At 39.0% G+C, this 22,496-nt stretch overlaps 1 protein-coding gene across 6 annotated transcripts in view; it reads left to right on the top strand.

Moving 5' to 3' along the window:
• The window catches only part of ELAVL2 (ELAV like RNA binding protein 2), a 134,769-nt gene that overhangs the window by 100,339 nt on the left and 11,934 nt on the right, over nt 1-22,496 (top strand). For all 6 annotated transcript variants that reach the window (XM_047098393.1, XM_047098418.1, XM_047098409.1 and 3 more), the window contains one exon: nt 21,849-22,002. In XM_047098393.1, the coding sequence (XP_046954349.1) occupies nt 21,849-22,002 (154 nt within the window). The remainder of the gene's footprint in view (nt 1-21,848; nt 22,003-22,496) is intronic.

Genomic DNA, 22,496 nt, shown 5'->3' with positions numbered 1-22,496 from the left:
AATACATATTCTGGGGCCCACCTCAAATTTCTGGATCAGTGTCCAGAGGTGAGATGCAGGGATCTGCTTTTTAATATGTTCTCCAGGTAATTTGTGACAGCAAGTCTAAGGCCTAACACTTAGGAGCCACCAAAATGTACCTTTTCTGAAAGGTGGGTTCTCTAAATATTGGTATTTTTGCATGCCAAGTTCAGTTTGTTTTCATCTTTTATCTTGAAAATCGTCTTGTGGATAATTCTCCTGAGCATGCTGAATGATAGCTGAACATTCAGAGTAAAAAGTGGTTCATACCATCTTCACTTCTTAAAAAGTGTGGCTTAGAAATTAGAAAAACTTAATATCTTCACCTTATGTTAGAAAGATTTTTATTAAAAATAGCAGCATTCATAGGTTAAAGTTTCAAAGTGGTTATTCTCTTCTCCTAAGGGTCACATTTTTCCTTGGTTGGTTCGAGGTTTTGGCAGCTTACCTTACTGGTGATGTCATACCATCTCTGAGCTGCACAGAGGCAGTTATGATAAAGCCTGTCCATGTTGTCCCTGATATTGGGATGGTTAATGAAGTGTGACGATGACCAGATGTTTTTAACTTCTGATCTTAGGGAAAGTAATGAAAAGGTAGTATACGCACAATTGAGCCCTGGGGGATGGGAATCTCCTCATGACAGTGTCAAAAATTGTATGCTGTGGGGAGGATCTCATCAAGAGCCCTCTGGTCCTGGTCCCCATGGGCACCTTTTGTTCTGTGGATCATTTGGGTTCTCAGTGGTTGTGACTAGTGTGTTCAGTCTTCATATTCTCTACTCATTTTGGTTTTAGAGAGTCTCTAGTATTGATAAAATCTAAGTTGGCGTATGAAACATTTATGGGTTCAAGCCAGTCCTCGTGCCCTCTCCCCCCACCCATAGAAAATGTATTTTTTGCCCAGGTTAATGGTATCAGACTTAAATTCATATTAGCAGAGTAGAATCCTTCATTTCCAAAAGATCTTACATGCTTTCCACCCCCAGCAAGTACTGTGAATAGGTGATGGAGGTCCTGCCCCTCAGTGTCACTCCTAGCTTTTCCCCTCCTACAAAGGGTGTAGGAAGCTTTGTTAGTCCCTAGGTTTCTCTGAAAGTGGGAGCTGTTAACCTCAAGGAATAGAAGTCTTTTGTTATTATTGATAGATACCCCTACAAATCCATGCCTTCTCTGCCCCACTGGGGTGGGGGTGGGGGATCTCTGTTTGAAATACTACTAGCGTGAAAAAAACTGCCTAAATTTGTTTTTGATTCATCGTTCAGAAATAGGCCAGCCTAAATTTCACCTTTGCTTAAAAGTTATTAATTGACATCATTAATGTGAAATTTCTCATATTAAAATAACCAAACCACCATTTAAGTGCATATGGAAAAACTTATAAAAATTGAAATACTAAGTACAAATAGTATCCATTTCTTAAAGTGTTCAGTTTGTTAGAGAACAATTAAGTAAAGATAATAAACCTTTATTCTAAGCCATCATGTTGCTTTAAATTACTTGTTACATTTATACCTTTTCCTAACTAGCCTATCCTTTTTCCCAGTACATCTCCTGGTCACAGACTTTGTTTGTTTAGCATGAACTATTTCCTTAATATAGGAAGAATATAGAACCACACTTCTGAAAGTTTACTCTCTCAGGACATTGATAACATGATTTAACTGGCTGTGTGATCTTGGACAGTAATCATTCAGGTTTCCATTTTATCTGTAAAACTAGTTCATCTTGAGAATGTTTACTATCTGCCCCCCCCTTTTTTTTAACTTTCCATAGTCTACCAAATTGCATATTACAAAAAGGTGTAGCTACTTAATAGATTTTTAGTCAACTCATGGTTATCATGGAATGATTTAGTTAGTGGTGAAATGCAGCACCCCATCCTGAAGAGACAACATGTTAATACTTTCTCTTTGTGGTTGTTGAAAATTTTTGCAGCCACAGTAAAATTTGTGTGGGGAAACAATTCTCCACATCACCTAGCCCTCTTTTTGGTCCAGAATTATTGGGGAAGGGATTGATTCTTATCATTATAACCCATTCCTTTATGAAGTTTAATTGTGCCCGTTAGGAAATGCGTAAATCAGCTCCGCGCTTTAGAGAAGGAAAGGGCATGGATATGGAAACAGAAGTGACGTTAGGCTTGCCACCTGGTAGGTGCTCCGCTAAAAGATCTACAGCATCATTCTGGGGTATTTGAGACCAGTGGGTTTCAAATGGCAGTAATGCTGAGAGTTCATGCTTTTGTAGGGAAGTTTGAAAGCAGCTGTTAGGGGAACCACTTAGAATTAGGGAGAGCAGTGAGCAGGGGGAGGAATGCATAAAGGAGCAGAGAGCATTTGGGGATTATTAAAGGCAGGTGTGCCGTGCCAGGGTTTTATAGTGTAGGTGAGGGAGAACCACCAAAGTGTTTTGAGCAGAGCAACAATGGATTGGACTTAAGTATTTGTTATGAAGGGAAGGTCTCTCTAGTACAGACTCCACATCTCTGAGCATCTCAGGCTATGCTAGTATTCTTTCAGCTTACGTAGTTCATTTTGTTTTCTGTGTAGGTACAAAGTGTAGATGTTTGTAGGAGAAGGGTGGGCTTTACAAACTTGTAAAAGCATCTCCTATAAGGTATCCCTTCTTTCTTTTCTATGTTTATTTTTTTGAGAGAAGAGAGAGAGAGACAGACAGAGAAAACAAGCAGGGGAGGGGCAAAGAGGGAGGGAGGGAGACACAGAATCCGAAGCAGGCTCCAGGCTCTGAGCTGTCAGCACAGGGCCTGATGGGGGGCTCGAACTCACAGACTGCAAGATCATGATCCGAGCCGAAGTCGGACGTTTAACCAACTGAGCCACCAGGCACCCCAAGGTATCCCTTATTTCAATGCTGCTGCATATAGATCATCATTTATCTTTTTACCTTGACTAGATTTGGAAAATTTGCGAGTAATAGTCTGAAGGACAGGCCTCAAATTAACTGACAACTTTGGAGATGTTAAATTATTATTTGGCTGGTCAGACTTTAGATTGTGGAGGGACAAAAAAAGTGGAAAAAGTACATCGCAGGAGTGGAAGCAAAAATGGAAGCTGAGTAAATGATTTCTTTGCCTTTTTTAAAAAAAAGACTGAATGTATTATAACTTCATTTTTAACCCATGGTCTGGAAATTTCTAGAGCCGTGTGCTGAGTTTTAATAGTATATTGCTACATCTGATCATCAAAAACTCTTCAATACATTTAAATAAAATTCTTATATCTATATTGAACTGAGTATACACAGCCCTTATTTGAAATGCGTAAGATTTTTTAATAAGGTATTATTTGTATAATGCCTGTCATGTGTTTGCAGAATACTCCATTGTGAGCTGTGAATTTATTTATTTATTTATTTATTTATTTACACACAAAAAAGCCACTATAGGTTGTTACTTATCTTGGGTAGCCTCAAGAGTGTGGGTAGGTGGCCTAGGATAGTCCAAAACTTCATTGTCCCAACTCAGGCCTATTTGTGTCACTCCTGCTCCTTCAAGGCTCCCTCCAAAGTGGGATTGAGACAGTTGGAAATTCCCAGAGGGCAGTAACTTGGCATTATCTGAACTGCTTTTCCGTAGACATTTTTGGACAATTGCTGGCACAAAGGCTGAGCCTGCACAGAGTGATGGGTGAGGAGGAGGGTTCCTGGTAGCACTGTCTCAGCTTGCTTCCTGCCCTTACCTGCTTGTGAACCACAGATGGGATGGTGGGGAGCATCTGGGCAGTTGACTGAACCCAACTTTCTTAGGAGGGAGTTTATAGATCCTTTTATTATTCAAGCTTCTACCTTTTCTGCCTGTTTCATAAATGTGCATCAGCAAAGGCATTTCTGCAAAGCACTGTTAACACTTGTCTGCTTATCTTTTCTACTGCTTTTAAAGGGTAGGGTAGGGCTTTTGTCGCTTTTTATTTGTGACTTGGGAGAAGTAGTACTAGGTAGGTTGGTGGCTTCTGTCTGTTCTACCAAGCTAGCTTGAGAGGTTAAGACAGATACGGTAACTTCTTTTTTTTATTATTTTTTTTAATGTTTGTTTATTTTTCAGAGAGAGAGTGTGAGTGGGGGAGGAGCAGAGAGAGAGGGAGACACAGAATCTGAAGCAGGCTCCAGGCTCTGAGCTGTCAGCACAGACTGATATGCTAACTTCTGAAAAAGGGTCCCTCAATTCCTTGCTCTATCTACTTTTTATAGTAGTTGCATAGGACTTTTATCCTGTTACTTGACTGGACTTAGGCAAAAGCAATATTCCTGTAGGCAAATACTCCCTCTGACCAATGAGATGCGGCTCAGGTTAAGGGACTTGTTCAAACACCTTGTAGCTAACAGTACCACAAGGGACACGTTGGCTGATGCTGGTGGCTTTTCTTGTTTTCTTTTCACCTCATATTTTTGACATTTAGGTGTTTCATTTAGAACCAGGTTATAGATACCACTACAAATGGAATATTGTCTTGGGAACCTTAATTTGGGTCCTTTACTGTCTTGAGACTTTCTGGCTCAGATCTCTGTTAGATGTGAGAAATTGGAGCTGTTGCTAGTGGCCAGAAAACTGCTGTCTGTCAGGATGAATGCTGGAGATAGCCAGACACCCACTTTGAGAATAAAACTAGTGTCTGGAGGTCCTGTCTAGAAGATGGGCAGGATCACATAGGTTTAAGTATTTTGATGGTAACTGGAGAGTAAAAGAATTACTATTACAGTAACGCTCTGGATCTCTGTTCTGTAGGAGATGACCCATGCAGGAATCTTTTTCTGGTAAGTTCTTGTGAGTCTTAGATGCTAGTTTAAAAGTTACAGAAAGTGCATTTGTCATTCTTTAAGTTTGTGTGGACTCTTTACAAAAGCACGTGTGGTCCATTTTCTTTTACTCCCATCTCTGCCTGATTTTCCTGTCGTTGCCCTTAGCATCAGTTCTAAGCCCTGAGTACAACATCAGACTTGTGGGGGTTTTACTTTGGAAGTTTCTTGGTGTACTACTTGTGATTAAGCAAGAGAGAGAGGGCTCTATTTTGAAAACTGTACAAGCGGTCTGCTAGTTGTGTGCCCCCCCCACCCCGAATGAGAACAACTCCTTGAATGCTGCATCAAGGTTTAAGAGCCACAAGTCCTGGATTTATGTCCTGCTCTATTAAAGTGGTATTTTAGAAATCTAGTTGGGGAGGAATGAAAAAGCTGCTTTTACTCCAAAGTAAGTAGTCCCACTGTTTTAGTTTGTTAGTTTGATTTTGTTGGATATTTAAAACTACTGTAGTTACCTTGTGTTATAGAGAAGCGGATGGTGGAAAAAAAAATCAATAAATCATGCTAATATGCTCTGTTTTCTGGTCATTAGTATAAGGTTACCTCCTCCCACAGGAATTGGGAAGTGTAATCCTTCCTGCGTAGGTTCTGAGGTTGCTAATGAGTCTTGAAGTGACCCTCACTGACCCTCAGGCAAGCAGCAGGAAAGGCAGCACCTGCATGGTCCTGGAAACTGATCATTCAGAAAAAGCTTTCATTTTTACAATTTTGTTAAATGACTGTTTAGAAATTCGACTGTTCCCACTTCCTTCACACAAACGACCCTGCTCATATTCTTAGAAAGATTCTGGAGTCCTTGAGAGTGGCTCTGACTTCATAGAATTAAATCTTTTCCACAGACCAGTCAGGCTGATGAGCTCCCTAATCCAGCTGAGCCCCATCCAGCCAGGCTGATATTTGGAAATACCTTTGGATGAATTTTTATGGGCTTTGTTTTACCTTTACATTTTTGTATTTATTGGTTATTTCTATTCATATATACCTTATTTTCAAGCTACTCATTCTTACCCTTTTGGAAACCAGGATTGGTGGGTGACCAGGAAGAGAGCTTGACATCTGTAATTTTTATGAGCTTTCTAGGAATCCAAGTATGTCCCCAGAGTTTGAGGATTACCTATTTAAAGTCTGTCTACATAAGGGACTGCCAAAGCATTAAAATGTTCATCAGAATCACTAAGGTGGGGTGGTTGATAAAATGCATAGTTCTGGACCCCAAAACTTACTGAATCTGATATCTGCAGGGTGAGACCAAAAAATGTATTTTAACCAGCTACCACAGGTGATTCTTAATAGGTGGTGGTCTGACCTGAGAACCATTGTTTGGTGGACCTTAATGATTTGTACTTGGATATGTCTGTGGTGCTTGTTTCAAAATGAACCTACATGTTAATGAAATTTTCATTTGTAGGTTCTGTCATAAAGTATCTGGAATGCTTGTGGTTAACAGATGTACTTTTAATGAATATAATGCTGGACTTACCTGAATAGTATTCTCCCTCCCTCCCTCCCTCCCTCCCTCCCTCCCTCCCTCCCTCCCTCTCTCTCTCTCTCTCTCACACACACACACACAGACACACACTCACACAGACACACACTCACACACACATTCACACACACTCACAGTAGTCATTTTCAGGGCATTTCAGTGCCGTTAAATACTTTTAGTATTACAAGTATATAAATGTCATTTAATATTTGATTCTGAGTATAGGGAATTTGCAGTATCGTTCTTCTGGGGCCCATTCATTTAAAATGGGTATTTCATATTAGTATAGAGATTGGGAGTTCAATTATATGGTTCAGGATGGTTGTGAATCCTTAGAATATGGAAGTTGCTTTTAGAATGCAATAAAAATTTGTCTCCTATTTATAGACTTCCAACCACACCCTTCTTCCACCCCTCCACAGTATCTGGATGTTTGAACTTTTCTAGTCCGGGTTTTAATAAATGGGAATTTGCATTACTATCACAAGAACTTGCCCACATAGCATGTTATAAATATTTAAAGAAAAAAAAAAACTATTTACTGTATGCCACCTTAATTTAGAAGCCTTTTGACCTATAAACTGAATTTTGTTCCGAAGCTATGTGAAAGCGGTGCATACTGTCACCAAAAGGCTTAGAATGTCTCTGTTCTCAGATTTGCAAAAATGGGTTAATAAGTAATTGTCACCAACTTACAGCATTTTCCATAGTGTTCTCCTTCATTAACCAGTGTCTTGGGGGAATTGTGAAATATGCGTTGTCTGCAGACCGCTCTGGTGCACAAAGTCAAATGAACTGTGAAGGTGAGGGCTAAGAACACCCCTCTCACCTTTGTACTTTGTTCTTTGAGTATTAAAGAACATTGATCTACCAAGTGGCAAAGGGGGTACTATTTGGCAGTTTAATTACAGCCAGTGAATGTTATTGATGCTATCAATCAGCAAGACCCAGGGAAAGGGCACTGTGCCAGACTATTCGGTGCTCCCGACAGTGTAATTAAATACCGCAGGACTGGATTCTCAAGGTAAAGTGAGGTGCTTCTGCACATCTGAAGCAGGAGAATGCTTTGTCCTGCAACAGAGGTAAAGGCGGTTATCCCCTCTTACTGCTCCTGTTTAAATTTCCGGAGGAGTCTATGAATGGCAGTGATATGGTCTGTTCATTGTGTACAGTTAAGGTTGTTGGTGTGTTCCTTAAAAACCCTCCTTCTTGTAAGGCCTTCACAACTAGCATACAAAAGGCTTTAGGAATATAGTAATTACTTTTTGTTAAAGCTGTTTGGGGGATATACAGCTCAGGTGTCTAATAGATATTTGGAGAATGAGGGATTGTCTTTGAATGAGACTATTAGTCCTGCAAATCAGTTCATTTAAAAAGCTTTCCCTGTGATTATTCTCTAATGTCTAATCATGTTGAGAGAAAAATACCTTGGTAGGTTTGAAGTTATAAAACATTCAGTAATATTTCAAGGGTTATTCCTTTTGAATTATCTATTGAATAAATTTTTTATAGTTGTATAATTTATGTCAGGTCCACAAAAAATATATAGGTAAGACTTTCTTTGGCCTTGGGGAGGGTTTATAATAACATTCCTATTATCTCTCTTTCTTTATCTTATATGTCATACATGTGTCTCTCACACAATTTCCTTCTAGTCTATTTGAGAGAGAAATGCCATAGGCAATCCAAAATGTTTGGTATTGCCTTTTTTTTTTTTTTAATGGTGTATAGTTTATACTCATTAGGGCTCAGCAAAGACAGGCTCTCCTTGAAGGAAAGTGAGGTGGTTTCCTAACTTAACTTTTTGTGCATATGCGTGTGTACATATATACATGCGCACACACACACTAGATTCCTGACAATTGGATTAAATCAGGCCTGAAAACATTAAATATTGACTGTTGTGTTTTAGTTGTAAGAGATATGGGTGCAGACTATTTTTACATTTACAACAGGTGTTTGAAGGAAGACTGTTAGAAATTTTCCCTTGGATGTTTGAGGAATAATTTTTTAAGTACATTAAAGGTTTAGTAAGAGTGATTATTTCATCTTCAATAGTCTTGTCCCATTAGGGCCTTTTACATTATATGAAATCCTAGCAAGTCCAGTGGTTAGTTTCCAAGTTTGTATGGAGGGACATATGCTTTAAAGGTTGTTGGGGTGTCTGGGTGGCTCAGTCAGTTAGGCATGGGCTTAGGTCATGCTGTCATGGTTTACAAGATTGAGCCCCGTGTTGGGCTCTGCACTGACAGCATGGAGCCTGCTTCGGATTTTCTCTCTCCCTCTCTGTCTGCCCCTCCCCTGCTTATGCTCTTTCTCTCTCAAAATAAATAAACATGAAAAACAATTACTAAATAAAAGTTATTAATTTCTATCATAACATGTGTTTTTTCCTCCCCCCCCCCAAGGTCAAAGCTGTCAAATTTAATATTAAAAAATGTTTAATTGCAAATTGTTTTTTAAGGATGATACAATCCTGGTTGTACAGTCTTGGATAGGGAATATCTGTAAGTACTTAATTCTGTAAGCATTTTGAATGTCTAGCACATATAGGTCCACTTTGCTAAATGTTGGAGCCGTGCTAAAACATGACAAGATATAGTCTTGTCCCTGATGCCATTGTATAGTAGGAAGAGACAGCACTGACTTTATATGACCATTTTTTTGATGTATGATAAGCGAATGCAGAGTACAGTGGAAATGGATATGTCACTGGCTGTCGAGAGGCCCCTGCAGTGGTGTCAGAAGTGATAGAGTTTTACAAGATAGGGTTTATCACGTAGAGAAAGAAGACACGTATTACACGTGAAGGAATGTCTCATCCAAAGGCACAAAGGCCTTTATGTGACATGTACTTTTTGGAAGAAACTTGTATCTGGAAACTATAAAGTGTATTTATTCAATCAAGTATTAACCTTCTATGAAAATGATTGGTAGGCAAATTTGATTAAACCTAGCCCCATAGTTTACATTTATTCTTTTTTAGGAAGACCTAATTCATAAAAGGAACTATGGGGATGAATTTTGGGCATTTGTTCACAGTCACATATCTGCCCTGTTCTGCAAAGATTCATGGTAACCTATGAGACTCATTTCAGATGTTTAAAAATGGTACCAAGATGAAATTTCTCTGTGGAGTATTTAGTGTACACACAGAAATAGGATCATTATATTTTCATTACTGTATATACAAGTAGGTCAAAGAAGACTTGGATATTTGAACCAACATTGTGGCGAAGCATTTTTTCTTCTAGTTCAGAACAAAAGGAAACTTATTGTAGATGGTATTTAAAATAGCCTTTTAAATTGCCATGCTGATTTTGACTATTCTGTTCACCTAGCTTATGGGAAAATTATCTCCACATTGTATATGTATTTGACCTACACACATACATTTTTGTAGACTGTCACTCCCTTGGTTCTAAAAGCCTCACTATGACATTTAAGGGCTCCAGAATCTGCCCCCAGCTTCCTACTACAGCATTGTCTTTGTTCTACAGAGATTTTATTCTGGCTCAGCTGGGCTCCTCCTCCTTGAATATGCATGCCAAATTCTTATCTCCTGCCTTGGTTCATTCTCTGCCTGTACTGCCTTATACCACTGTCATTACTTACCAACTTTTATTTGGCCACAAAAGTGTTTATTTTTCGGGGCTCCTGGGTGGCTAAGTATGGTTAAGCGTCCGACTTTGGCTCAGGTCATGATCTCACAGTTCATGAGTTCAAGCTCCACGTCAGGCTCTGTGCTGCCAGCTCAGAGCCTGGTGCCTGCTTCCAATTCTGTGTCTCCCTGTCTCTCCCCCTCCCACGCTTGTGCTCTGTCTCTCAAAACTAAACATTAAAAACATTTTTTTAAAGCATTTATTTTTCACTGTACATTACCATTTCTTCTCTTTGGTGGTCTGCTCTCAGAGGGCAGGCATCTTTGTCTTTAGAGCACTTCACAAAATATATAAGCTTTTATTTAAAGTTTCTGAATGAGGGGGCTCCTGGATGGCTCAGTTGGTTAGGCATTCGACTTCGGCTCAGGTCATGTTCTCACAGTTTATGGTTCGAGCCCTGTGTCAGGCTCTGTGCTGACAGCTCAGAACCTAGAGCCTGCTTCAGATTCTGTCTCCCTCTCTCTGGCCCTCCCCTGCTCATGCTCTGTCTCACTCTCTCTCTCTCAAAAATAAATAAAGATTAAAAAAAATTAAAATTTCTGAATGAGGAAGTTTTTATGCAGTGCTTATAAGAGATAATGGAGATGTGCTCTGTATGCTCAGAGATAGGAAATAGTGGGATGTGTGTGTGTTTATGTTTTCCATTTCAAACCTTAGATGAAGTATGCAAAAACTCTAGGGTATGTAACCCACCAAAATTGGCTTGTTGAGAACCTTCTTTTTCTACACATTACCAACCAGTGGTAATTAGCTTTTATTGTTAAACAGCTCCATTTTACCTCTACCAGGTACTCTGGTGACCTTCTTTAGGTTTAACTTTTTCTGACTCAGCATTTTAACCTGCTGCCAGTGCTTTAGATCTACTAGGTGGTCAAATACTACATGAATTACATTTTAAGTTTATATTTACACGTAAAATTGTTAACAGGGAACTTGATGGTGTAGCTTTTGTTGGAGATTGCATCTGATCAAATTTCAGAAACTTGAAAGAACCCTTAAGAAGCTACTACTGAAGAATGGTTTTCTAAGAACTGAATGAGTACATCTATTTTTCTGTAAGCCAGTTTAACTTCTGTTGTTTCCAGTGAAGCACAAAAAGCCAGATTGTTTGGACAAGCATCACACCTTCTAATCAGCTTGCCTGGAAGATACTTCAGAAATAGCCTCTGCAGGAGGCCATGGAGTATTTTCAGTCTGTAAGAATCGGAGCACCCACTTGTGGGTGGGGGTGTAAGATAGGAATACATATAAGAATTAGTTTCAACCCTCTAGGAAACGTACAGCCTAATAATATAAAAGCTTTGTAAGTGAACTGCAGTGCTGTTACCCTGGGAGGTGGCTTTGAGGTAATCTGCTGCTCTGGCAGTGTTGAACAGGCCCTACACCCATCCGAATATTGAGTACCGAGTACTGATATGTTCCTTATTCTTTATGTCTAACATCCTCCTAGTATATTTCGTGAGTGTCCAAAGTGAAAAACTTTCACAGTACTCTGCTAGCATAGCCTTCTTGGTATTTTTTCCTGGTGTGAAATCACATTGAGTCATTAGGCACTGGTTGAATGGTGTTTTGTAACCCATCCCACATTCAGTGCATACATGCGCCCCTCATCTGAAATAGGCACTATTCCCCAAAGCCCATTTATGATTTCTGCCACTGTCTCCCCAAAACGGAGATGATTCTGTTTCTCATTTTGCATCTCATTTTAGGCTCTAATAGATATTTATGAGAGAGAATAAGGAAGTGGGAGTATTTAATATGCAGTACTTTGGGGAAAGAATATTAAAATCAAGTTGGTCTTTTCTATCAGCTCATTTAAATTTTCTTTTTTTTTTTTTTTTTGAACGTTTATTTATTTTTGGGACAGAGAGAGACAGAGCATGAACGGGGGAGGGGCAGAGAGAGAGGGAGACACAGAATCGGAAACAGGCTCCAGGCTCTGAGCCATCAGCCCAGAGCCTGACGCGGGGCTCGAACTCATGGACCGCCAGATCGTGACCTGGCTGAAGTCGGACGCTTAACCGACTCCGCCACCCAGGCGCCCCTCTATCAGCTCATTTAAAGCTGCTGGATGTTGACCTTCTATACGACAAACAGCCTTTTCCTTAGGCTTCAACGGGGGCTTGGGCTCTCCCATACACTTATCTGCTATTGTCTTACAAAATACATGGAAGATTGTATTGTAATATTGTAATAATTAGTGAGGATTAATTTTGATAATAATTGCGATGGATTTGGAAAAAGACTTATTTAATCTTTGAACTGTTTTTCTGTTAAAGTACATACATCTTCTTGTATCAAATGCCTCCTCTGTGTCTTCTTATCTGATCTCAGAGATAATAGTAATAATTTGAGTTTTTTCTTACATAAATTAGGGATGCTAGTGATAACACCCAATTTATAACCCTGATATTAGGATCAATTGAATATTAAGGTATGTAACATACCAAGAACAGTGTCTGGCACATGGTAAGTGCTTAGTAAGTGTTTGGAGCTATCATTATCTATGTTATTATGATTTTCTATGTATGAAATCATTAAGGTATGATTGAAACATTATTATGGTTCTCCAGCTTTGTGCTAATAGTTTTATTTTTCCGTTTAATCCTTGTAAGGTCCCTGTGAGGTGAGGACTTTGATTTACATCAGATTGTAAACGAACAAATAGAGGCTTCATAGAACCTAAGGAAATTATTCCCTAGTTATATAACTGGTAAGGCACCAGAGCCAAGACCTGAACTTGGCTCTGTGCACGTCCAAGCCCTGTGTTTTCAGTGCTTCATAACTTTGGAGGGCTCCGGTACGAGTATCAGTTTCTGGCCACTAGTTCATAGTATGCCCTGTTGCGGCCAGAACTTCACCAGTGATAATACATTCTTTTTTTGCCTTTTAAGTTTTTTTTGACATAGTAATACACTAATTCCTGTTTGCTTTATTTTTTTTTTATTATTTAAATTTTTTTTTTTTTTTCCCAACGTTTTTATTTATTTTTGGGACAGAGAGAGACAGAGCATGAACGGGGGAGGGGGAGGGGCAGAGAGAGAGGGAGACACAGAATCGGAAACAGGCTCCAGGCTCCGAGCCATCAGCCCAGAGCCTGACGCGGGGCTCGAACTCCCGGACTGGGAGATCGTGACCTGGCTGAAGTCGGACGCTTAACCGACTGCGCCACCCAGGCGCCCCTCCTGTTTGCTTTAATTCTAGCCTATTTATATTACTTAATTCTTCTTTTTGTTTTAAGCAAGCCCCATGCCCAGTGTGGGGCTTGAACCTCGTGACCCTGAGATCAACGGTCCCATGCTCTACCACCTGAGCCAGCCAGGTACCCCTTACTTAATACTTCTAAAGATATGTGGCCAAATAAATACAGGCTCATTTCTCATTTTTTAATGTTGAAAATAAGGGAGTCCGCTTTTCCTAGCCACTCTTGAAAACTTCCCAGTGCAGAGAGGTTAGGAATGAACTCTGGTGGTTATAGCTGAAACTCCCATCTCTTTTCTTTTCTTTTTTTTTTCCAAGCCACTTTAGGGTAATCACTTACTAAAATTTTAACGGGCTAAGTGAAGGTATGGAATGGAATATGGAACAGTTTGATTGGCAGATTCTTGCTTAGACCTTGGGATGACTGATTGACCACCACTGCAATTGTAAATCCGGTTTAATCCTCAGCCCCCTTTGGATGCCACATTTACCACTTACTCTATTTGTTTTCTTCTTATTTTTTTTTTTTTTTGTTAGATTCTTTACATGCACAGATCCTTAGGAATTTGAAAGACGTTGTTGGCTTAAGTTGCATTTCAGGAATGCTTTACCATGGGTTCCCTATTTACCTTTACCAGCGTGAGAGTCCTTGTTGAACCAACGGGGTTCTGTAGCCAGGCAGAAGCGACAATAGAAGGGCAGATGTGATCTGCTAAAAACTTTGATGGTTTAGTAAATACTTTGATACTTTAATAAAACTGTACTTCAATAAAATATAAAGATGTCTGTCAGGACAGTCTGCTTGGACCCTCATTTAATTGATAAATGTTGGATGAGACAGATGTGGGTAGTATTTAATAGACTATGCTCAGTGTAGTTTTCAGATGCTGAGTTTAAGATGTATGTAAAAGGAAATCTAATTTTTCAAGTGTCCAGTTTATGATTAGTTGCTTAATAGGATACTTAGAACTAGTGTGCTTTTTTTCTATTGTTTTTAATAATGTCGTATGTGATCACTTAAACTCTTAGGACATTATTTATTCTTTGGTCCAATTTTAAGTTGGGTATAAGAGTCAACTGCTTTGAATTTTATTTAATGTTGCATTAAAACTTGGAAATGATGTAAAGCTGGGTAGTCTCTCTAGTATAATACACCCAGTTGCTATTTTCCCTTTCTGTTAAATGATACATAATGTTTTTTAAATGCATGTTTAATACCTAAAATATTCTATTCTAGGTAAGTTTTAACTTGGTATAAAGCAATAGTTTCAAGTTTCTTAGTTTGATTTTTTTTTTTTTTCTCCTCTTCAACTGTCCTCCCCTCTCCCCACCTCCCTCCCCTTAGCTTTTTGTCAGACATCTCCTAAATAGTTCTCAGGCATTATACTAGTAGAAGAAATATAGTAAGTGTCCTATGGACTAGACCCATTTTGATGTATTTCAGATTTTCTTACGTGTATAGAAGAAACCATTTTGCTGAGCTAAAATTCTTACCTTCTTGCATATATCTTTTTCCTTGTATATGTCTCATCATCCTCCTAATAATTGTCATTTTGCTAGAAACCTGTATGATTTCAGATTGTGTCTCAGGCAGTGGTGTATTGGAAAATCTCTTGATGAAGGGTCAAGGCCTGTGAATCCTACACTCTTTTGCTCTGCATCTTTGGACAAATCACTTCATTTTTGTGTGCCTCAGTCTCCCTCCTTCCTAAATAAAAAAATTGGGCCAAATGATCTATTTCCTTTTTGTTCCAATATTAAGACCTTTCCCCCCAGCAACATATTATTCTGTCAAAGATTTTATTGCCTCTGGAGATTTGAATCCCCAGTTTGTGAAATGACACTTCATTCTTGACATGTTTAATGGCATCTACAGTCTAGTCTATGAACAGAGTGCCATCATGTATGATTTTTGCTTTATTTACGAAGTAGATTATGGCCCTTCTTAACTTTTTACATAAGATTTCCAAAATGAAGTTTCTCCACTTTGTGATTATAAATCCTCTTCATTACGGTAATATGTGGCAGGTGCCAGGGTGTGCAAAATAGGATAAAGACAAGGTTTCTTATTTCAAGGATGTAAGGCAGTTGTAAGAGAGGATAAGAGATGAGTTTATCTTGGTTTCTTCAGTGTGGATGAGAAACCAGGCATGTGGGTATTGGTAAAGGTACTAACTCAGACAATTGAAGGTGGATGAGAGTGGATGTTAGGCACTCGTGATGCCATTGTAGAGTCTGAAGTGACTCACATTTAGTTGAGTGGGAGGTGCAGGTTATACTCACACTGGGAAGTAAGAGAGAGGAAGGTTTGGAAAACTACTGAAGGTTGTGAGTGTTTATATAGAAAGGGAGTCAGTGCCCTGAGCGTAAAGGACTAAGAAATTTGAAATTAATCTTAAAGCATTAAGGAGTCCCTGAGGGATTTGAAGCTGAGAGTAACACAATCAAATGTGTTTCCTGGTGTTGTTTGAATTAAAACAATCTTTATGAGACTTAAAGCAGAGGTTTCATCTGTATTTTCCACCAATGGAGTTTTCTAAATTCCATGTTTTGGAATACCTATTAAAGGTAACTCCCCTAATCTATAATACCCCTTTCTAAAGCCTTCCTGCTAGGGGTGATTGTTGCTTTGAACTCTAACACCTTTTCTACAGCTAATCTTTAATTTCTTACGGATTTATTTCTGTATGCTTTGTTCTCTCAGGTTTACTCATTTGCCACCCTTTGTGAAACATGCTGGCCCTTAAAAAACTTAGACTGTGATATGTATATGCCTTGATGTGTTTTTGAGACTTGTTCCTGGTGGGGTTTTGCATTTAGAAGCAGATAAAAGTATAGTTCCTCCTTTTGGATGCATTTTGAGGTCTCTGGCCTGAATTGTGATTGGAGATCACATTCTTCTGTGTACTTCTCAGCTCTTTGGAGGCTCTGGTGTAACCACCTGTCTGTAAAGCTTTAATGCTGTCACAGGACCTTTGCTACTGCCTACCAGAGCCAGAGCTTTTATTTAGTGATAGTGTCACTTTTCAGACAGCCCTATCAAGACTCAGCTTTTTGATATGAACAGCAATTAATTCTCATTTTAAATAGGCACAACCATGATCTTATCTATTCCTCCCAGCTGAAGAGAATGAACAGAGCTTTTCAAAAAAGTCTGAAGTGGCAAGCATCTAATTTTCAGGTTTAACGTTGATAGTCCTGGGTCAGTAATTGACAAATGATAGAAGTTGTTCAATGCTGATCTTGCCAGTGGGAGATTTTTCAAATGTCCTTAGTTTAATAAAGAAGGAATTGCTTTGTTCATTTATAGACCTTAGCTCTTTAATCTGTTGGTATTAATGTCCACTGTCACTGATCTTTTGTTGATGAGTCCAAGAGAAATGAGAGCAGTTGTGTTTTTTGGGCAAAGGCATTTTGATGGGCTTACTATTGAACGTGATGTAGTGGGATTTTAAACTCTACTATGTACATGTAATGAAGTGCTAATTCTTACCCATAGATATCTTCATTCCTTTTAATTCTGTGTATTTTGATTAACTTGTGTTTTGATAGCCTATTCTTAGTATATGTGTTACTTGTCCTTGAATGTTTAATGTATAATTAGTTTTAGTTGCTGATGAATAAATGAGTTTTTAATTACAAGGAATATATTGTGTTTCAAACTATTCCATTTTCAAGACCTAATTACTTTGATAAATCTATTTTTATCTCTATTTTGTCCAGTGTGATCTCATTTATGAAGAACAATTTGAGAAGCCATTGGCTAGAGCATTTATTTGCCTGGTACTTCTAACTGCTTTCCTTGCTTCCCCTCAAGTAATCTCAGTATTGCTTGTCTTTGTTTATTATATCACTTGTAGGGTTGTGAGAAATTCCAGAATAAACCTGAGTTTTAAATTGCTATCTTTGGAGTAGATTGGTGTTCAGTGTTGTACTCTCTGTATCATCTTTAAATATTTAAATTGCAGACTCTCTGGCTGCCTCTTAAATTAGATCCTTCACTTAGTAGTTTTGACATTTCATAACCTTGCTCCTCAGGCATTAAATATTCACCTGTTTAAATGGCAGTGAAAATTTAAAATCCAAACCCATTCTGTTAATCCAGTGAATGTAGATTGGAGAAGAGCTTGCAGTTGGTGAAAGAAGAATCTATTTTGACTCCAGTGGATCATATGCTGCAGGGCTATTATATTGAAGTATTTCTAATACATAATTTGCCATAAGACAAAGCCATTTCTTGGGTCTTCTCCAAGGGGTATTAACCTTGAAGGACCGTAAAAATAGACTTAATACTTTGAGGCTTATGATAGACCAAGAGTTCCTGTAGGTGAGCATTATTGAAGGCACCAGTACAGGCTCCACATCCAGAAAAACCAGAATGGAGAAGGTTGCTGATAATTACCAGGTACAAAATTTATCCTACTGGCAGAGTCTTCTTCCTACTTTGATCTAAGTACATTCTGTTTATAATCCTTTGAGATAGAAGAAGAAATATTTTGCTTTTCTTGGAAGGGAGGATGTTACTGACAGTGACATCCTTGATAGAGCAGGAGAAGGGCCTGCAAATCCTAAGAAACAGGTGTAGGGGCAAGACATGACACATTGGTCTGGGTGAAGGATGGTTGCCCTTCATTACACTTTTATTTCTTGGAAGTTCATGAGGGGTAGAGGGGGGATACATTGCTCATTTAATCACATTCTCAGAAAGTAATAAACAAACGTAAAAATCCTAAGTATCATGTGAAGTTTCTCCAGTGAGTCTCACTCTGTGGCCACTCATTCTTTCTTGCTAGAAGTTACTTTTTAGAGAACATATTAATGGAAGATGAAATAAAATAACTTTGATATAACTTTAATATCTGGTGGCATCCTGTTTTCTGCTGCCTTAGCTCAGTTTCACTGTGTGTGTGTGTGTGTTAGTGTGAGAAACAACCCAGATGGATTTAATTCCTCCAAACTTTAAGAACAAAAGTTACTGTAGTAAATTGTAGAAAGAAAATTGGACAAGGATACAAGGATCCCGTGTTCAGAGTTTGGATCCAGTGGTATGTTACTTACCTTGTCGATACTATTTGCTCAGCTATAAAATACTAATGTGTGCTCTACCTACCACAGACAAAACAGTCTATTTTGCACGTGGTAAAGTCTCGTAAGTCCCTAAGTATAAGTTAAATGGAAGTATTTGTTACTACCATGAGTTTATACGTGGTAGTTCATCTCTGTCCTGGGACTGGAACCAGTTTTTTGAGAAAGTTACTAAAAAAAAAAAATACTCATGAGGAGATTTACTGTTGCTTCTAGGAGTCCTTTTAATGTGGCTGTGTTCTAAAAATGTACCTTGGATTCGTTTTAATCAGGTATGGTAGGATATGCTGACATGGAAATTATTGTTAGAAGGAAGCAGTTTATAGTTACAGATCTTTAGAAACAGGGGCCTGGTTGGCTCAGTTAAGCATCTGACTGGCTCAGGTCATGATCTTGGGGTTTGTGAGATCAAGCCCTGCCTCAGGCACTGGTCTGACAGCACAGAGCCTGCTTGGGATTCTTTCTCTACCTCTCTCTCTTCCCCTCACCTGCCTGCTCGCTTGCGTGTTCTCCCTCCCTCCCTCCCTCCCTCTCTCTTTCTTTCTCTCAGACTTAAAACAAAAGGAAACAGCCCTGTTTTCCATGACATGTAGGGCCACATGGGGAAGCACCAAGGATGATCAGGAGGCAGAGAGATGAAGGCAGAGTATGGTCCAGAGCCTTTATTGAAATTCCCAGTGGGAAGGAAAGGGTGAGGCGGGTTAGGTATGCTGAGTTTGGCATTGGGTAGCTTGAATAATTTTGGAGGGCTCTAGATTGGGGGTGTGGAGTTTCTAGTTGTCAGACACCCAGCCCTGGGGTGATTTAGGGTGGGGAATATAGGCTTGGTGTGTGAGAATTTGATACATGAGAAAAGGTGTGGGATTGGTTTGTTTATATATCAAAGGCAGGCTCACAGGAGAGTCATTTACTATCTCCAAGAAGTAGTTATCTCTGGGAGGGGCAGTCTTCAGGATCCAGGCCCCAGATGCTAGAGCATCAAGAATACAGAAAATAAAATCTAGTCAATACAGGCTAGAAATTAAAGCAGCAGTGTGCACTTGAGACCGGACATTGGAGAAAAACAAAAGCAGATAACATAACTGACCCAAGTATGTTTTCAAAGCTTTTATATAAGCACTAAATATAAACCCGTTTTCCTAAATATATTTTAGGATAACTTTTAAAACACTCCACCCACACTCCTCTGAAATGCACAGAGCAGTAAATGTCACTGCCTGAGTAAATTATTCTGGAACACAGTAATGGACTCAGGTTACTCTCAGTTTTAATGGTCTGTGTCTTTCTCAGATGCATGTAGAGGTAAATAATGTTTATAGTCACCTAGGTTTTTAGGTTCTTTGCGAAGAATTCTGTGTACATTAGAGATTATTAAGATTCCTAATCATACAATGGAGGTACGGTCACGTGATAATAGACTTAAATTTGCACGAGTTCACAGAGCCTTAATGAATTGAATGTAGTTTCGAGCCCAGGCACACTGGTTGGAAAGCCATCACCTAAAACTACGATTATACTGCCTCACGCCTTGCTTGAGCTCCTGGAGTGGCTGTCTGCCTCCATGGCCTCCTTCATCAGTCCTTGGGAGAGAGGATGTACATATGCTTACTCTGTTGCCCGTGGGAAGTGGCTCTTCCTAAAGGGAATGCTTTAGTCACATGATCCTGAGCAGACTACAGCTGCCTTGCTGAGAGTTCTCAGTCTCCGAAAGCAAGAGTTTAAGTGGTGGGATTTGTAGCTGTTAATTGAGAATTGGGCTTTAGAAAAGAAGTGGGATATTCATTGTTTTCATATTACTGAGGGTATCTGTAATTCATTTGCTTTTTTTTTTTCCTTTTTTTTCTCCTTCAGTTTATAGCAATCCCAAGACTAGGTTCCACTTGAATTATTTTGTTGATCACTTGGAATTTTCCTTCATATTTTTCACTTACATTTAAGTTCCTCAGTCTTCATTCTTAAGTGGTGAGGCATAGAGAAAAAGTGCATGTGCATAGTTATCTCTCGGCACTCCACCACTCTTCCAAATTCCTTGTGTCTGTAGTATAGGACAGTGTTCATGCAACTTCAAATATAGCCTGTGGACCAAGAGGTGTGTTTTCACTTGTTAATGAGCAAACTTGTTGAATAAAAGATAAGAGTATTAAATGTTAACATTAGTGGGGCAGGGATGAAAGATAGCAAGACCTTTTTATAAAGTAATATAAATCTGGCTTACTTTTTTTGTGAAAAGCCGAAAAGGAAATGGTGATAACACTGTGGGCATAATTTAAACCATGGAGAATATATTTGAAAATAACAAGAGCTTGTTGAAATTGAAGACCTTTTTTTTTTGTTTGTTTGTTTAATTTTGTTTTTGAAATGAGCAGTGGACTAGTTTAAAGGTGGATACTTACAGATGAAAGTAGCAAGCAGAAGTTACCATGTTACAGTACCTGAGCAAATCAATATGAGTTAGACCCATTGGCCATTTTTATGAATGGTCTGGAAGATGAAGGCTATATTGTGACCTTGTAGTTAGGTAGTCCAGAAAAGCTTAGAATTAAACCAGAGGGAATGTGGTCAGGAATAGCATATGAGATTCAGAGCTGTCTGAAAATTGGCAGAGATAGGTGTAGGCAAAGAGCTGTCGATTATGTTTTGGGCAAGCTCTCGATGACTGCATGAACTGTCCCTTAAATCTTGTGGTCTAGGAAGCTTGCTCTGGGCCCACAGGATCGCTGATTATTAGATTGGTTTTACTCAGCAAATGTTCTAGCATCTATCATATGCCAAGATGCTGAGGATAACAGTGATAAGAGTGAGAGGTAGTTCCTTAGTGCATGGAGCTTACATGAAGAATGTTGATTATCAACAAATACAGGCAGACTTATTTTGTCTTCTATCCTTGTAGAATTTTGAACATTATATTTTAGAAGCTTTTTGAAAGGATACATAAAATGGTAGTTAAAGCCAATAAAAGGGACTTAAGACCTTTTGGAAAATAAATGTTACAGAGACTTGTGGACAAGAAGACAATAGACAAGGAATGGCTAGAGATATAGCTTGTTCACATACTTAAATGTCCGGAAGTTTAGGGATGATAAAATGCTATTTTGAAATGAATCAAAAAGGCATACTTAGTGATAATATGGTAAATTTTTAGAAACTTTGTACCATCGCCTGCAGAGATGGGAGAGGCTCAAAAACAGGTCACAAAAATGTGTTGGATGAATTTAGAGTTCTTAAACGGAATTACTCGATTGAGCCTACATCTGTAGCTTAGGAGGTTGGCCCCAGTGAGGACATCCTGTTACCCTAAGTAGTACTGTGCTGTGTGCACCACTGGTTTGTTTTGAAAACCTGCAAACCTAGGGATAAATATGATCTCTTTTCTCCTCCTGGGGGAATGGCATTTTCTATTTCTTGATCATTTCTCCAGAAAGGAGTAAAATGGTTAACGCAGGACTTATTTTTAACATCTGTGTTTGTTATGTGCTCCATACGGAAAAGCTGCTGACTAACTTTAGGCAGTCGTTGAGTTTCTGAAGGGAGGTAACTGAGTGTGTGTAGATGCTTAATTTCATTTTCCTTTCCCAGGTTTCCTATGCTCGCCCAAGTTCAGCTTCTATCAGAGATGCGAATTTGTATGTCAGTGGACTTCCGAAAACAATGACCCAGAAGGAGTTGGAGCAGCTTTTTTCACAATATGGACGCATCATTACTTCTCGTATTCTTGTTGACCAGGTCACTGGTAAGTCGGCAGCTGCTCTACACAATCTTTGACACTTTCTGAGTGGCAGATTGTGAAATATTTTGCCTTTCCGTACAGCAGTCTTGCCTCTAGAACATATCAAAGGTATATGTGGACCAGAAAATGCAATTTTCTGCTGGAATTGTTCATAAATATGCATGGATAAAAATAGATTGTGGAGTGAAGTGAGCGAGCTTGAGTCATTTCCACCCTGAAGGGGCAGGTTCGAAGCCTGTTTTATGGCATGTAATAAATTTGTAGATGATAATAATCCTCATTTCTAAGCTGCTGCGTGAAAAAAGCCCCCATTCTCCATAAAGTACTCCTCCTAATAAGCTGTCTTGTTTTTTTGTAAAAAACATAGTTTAATACAGCAGAATGCACCTAGTTCTCTAGGGGAGGATGACACCATGTCCGCACTAGCTGTTCAGGCTGGTTTCCAGGTCCATGCTGGATTGTATGGGCGTGTGTAAAAGGTTGACTTTTTGAATGTT

Source organism: Lynx rufus, unplaced genomic scaffold, assembly GCF_022079265.1.
Source record: "Lynx rufus isolate CCGP_SWC_20201006 ecotype Redwood Valley unplaced genomic scaffold, mLynRuf1.p SCAF_10, whole genome shotgun sequence".
Taxonomy (NCBI): Eukaryota; Metazoa; Chordata; class Mammalia; order Carnivora; family Felidae; genus Lynx; species Lynx rufus.
This window is presented reverse-complemented; position numbering and strand designations above follow the sequence as displayed.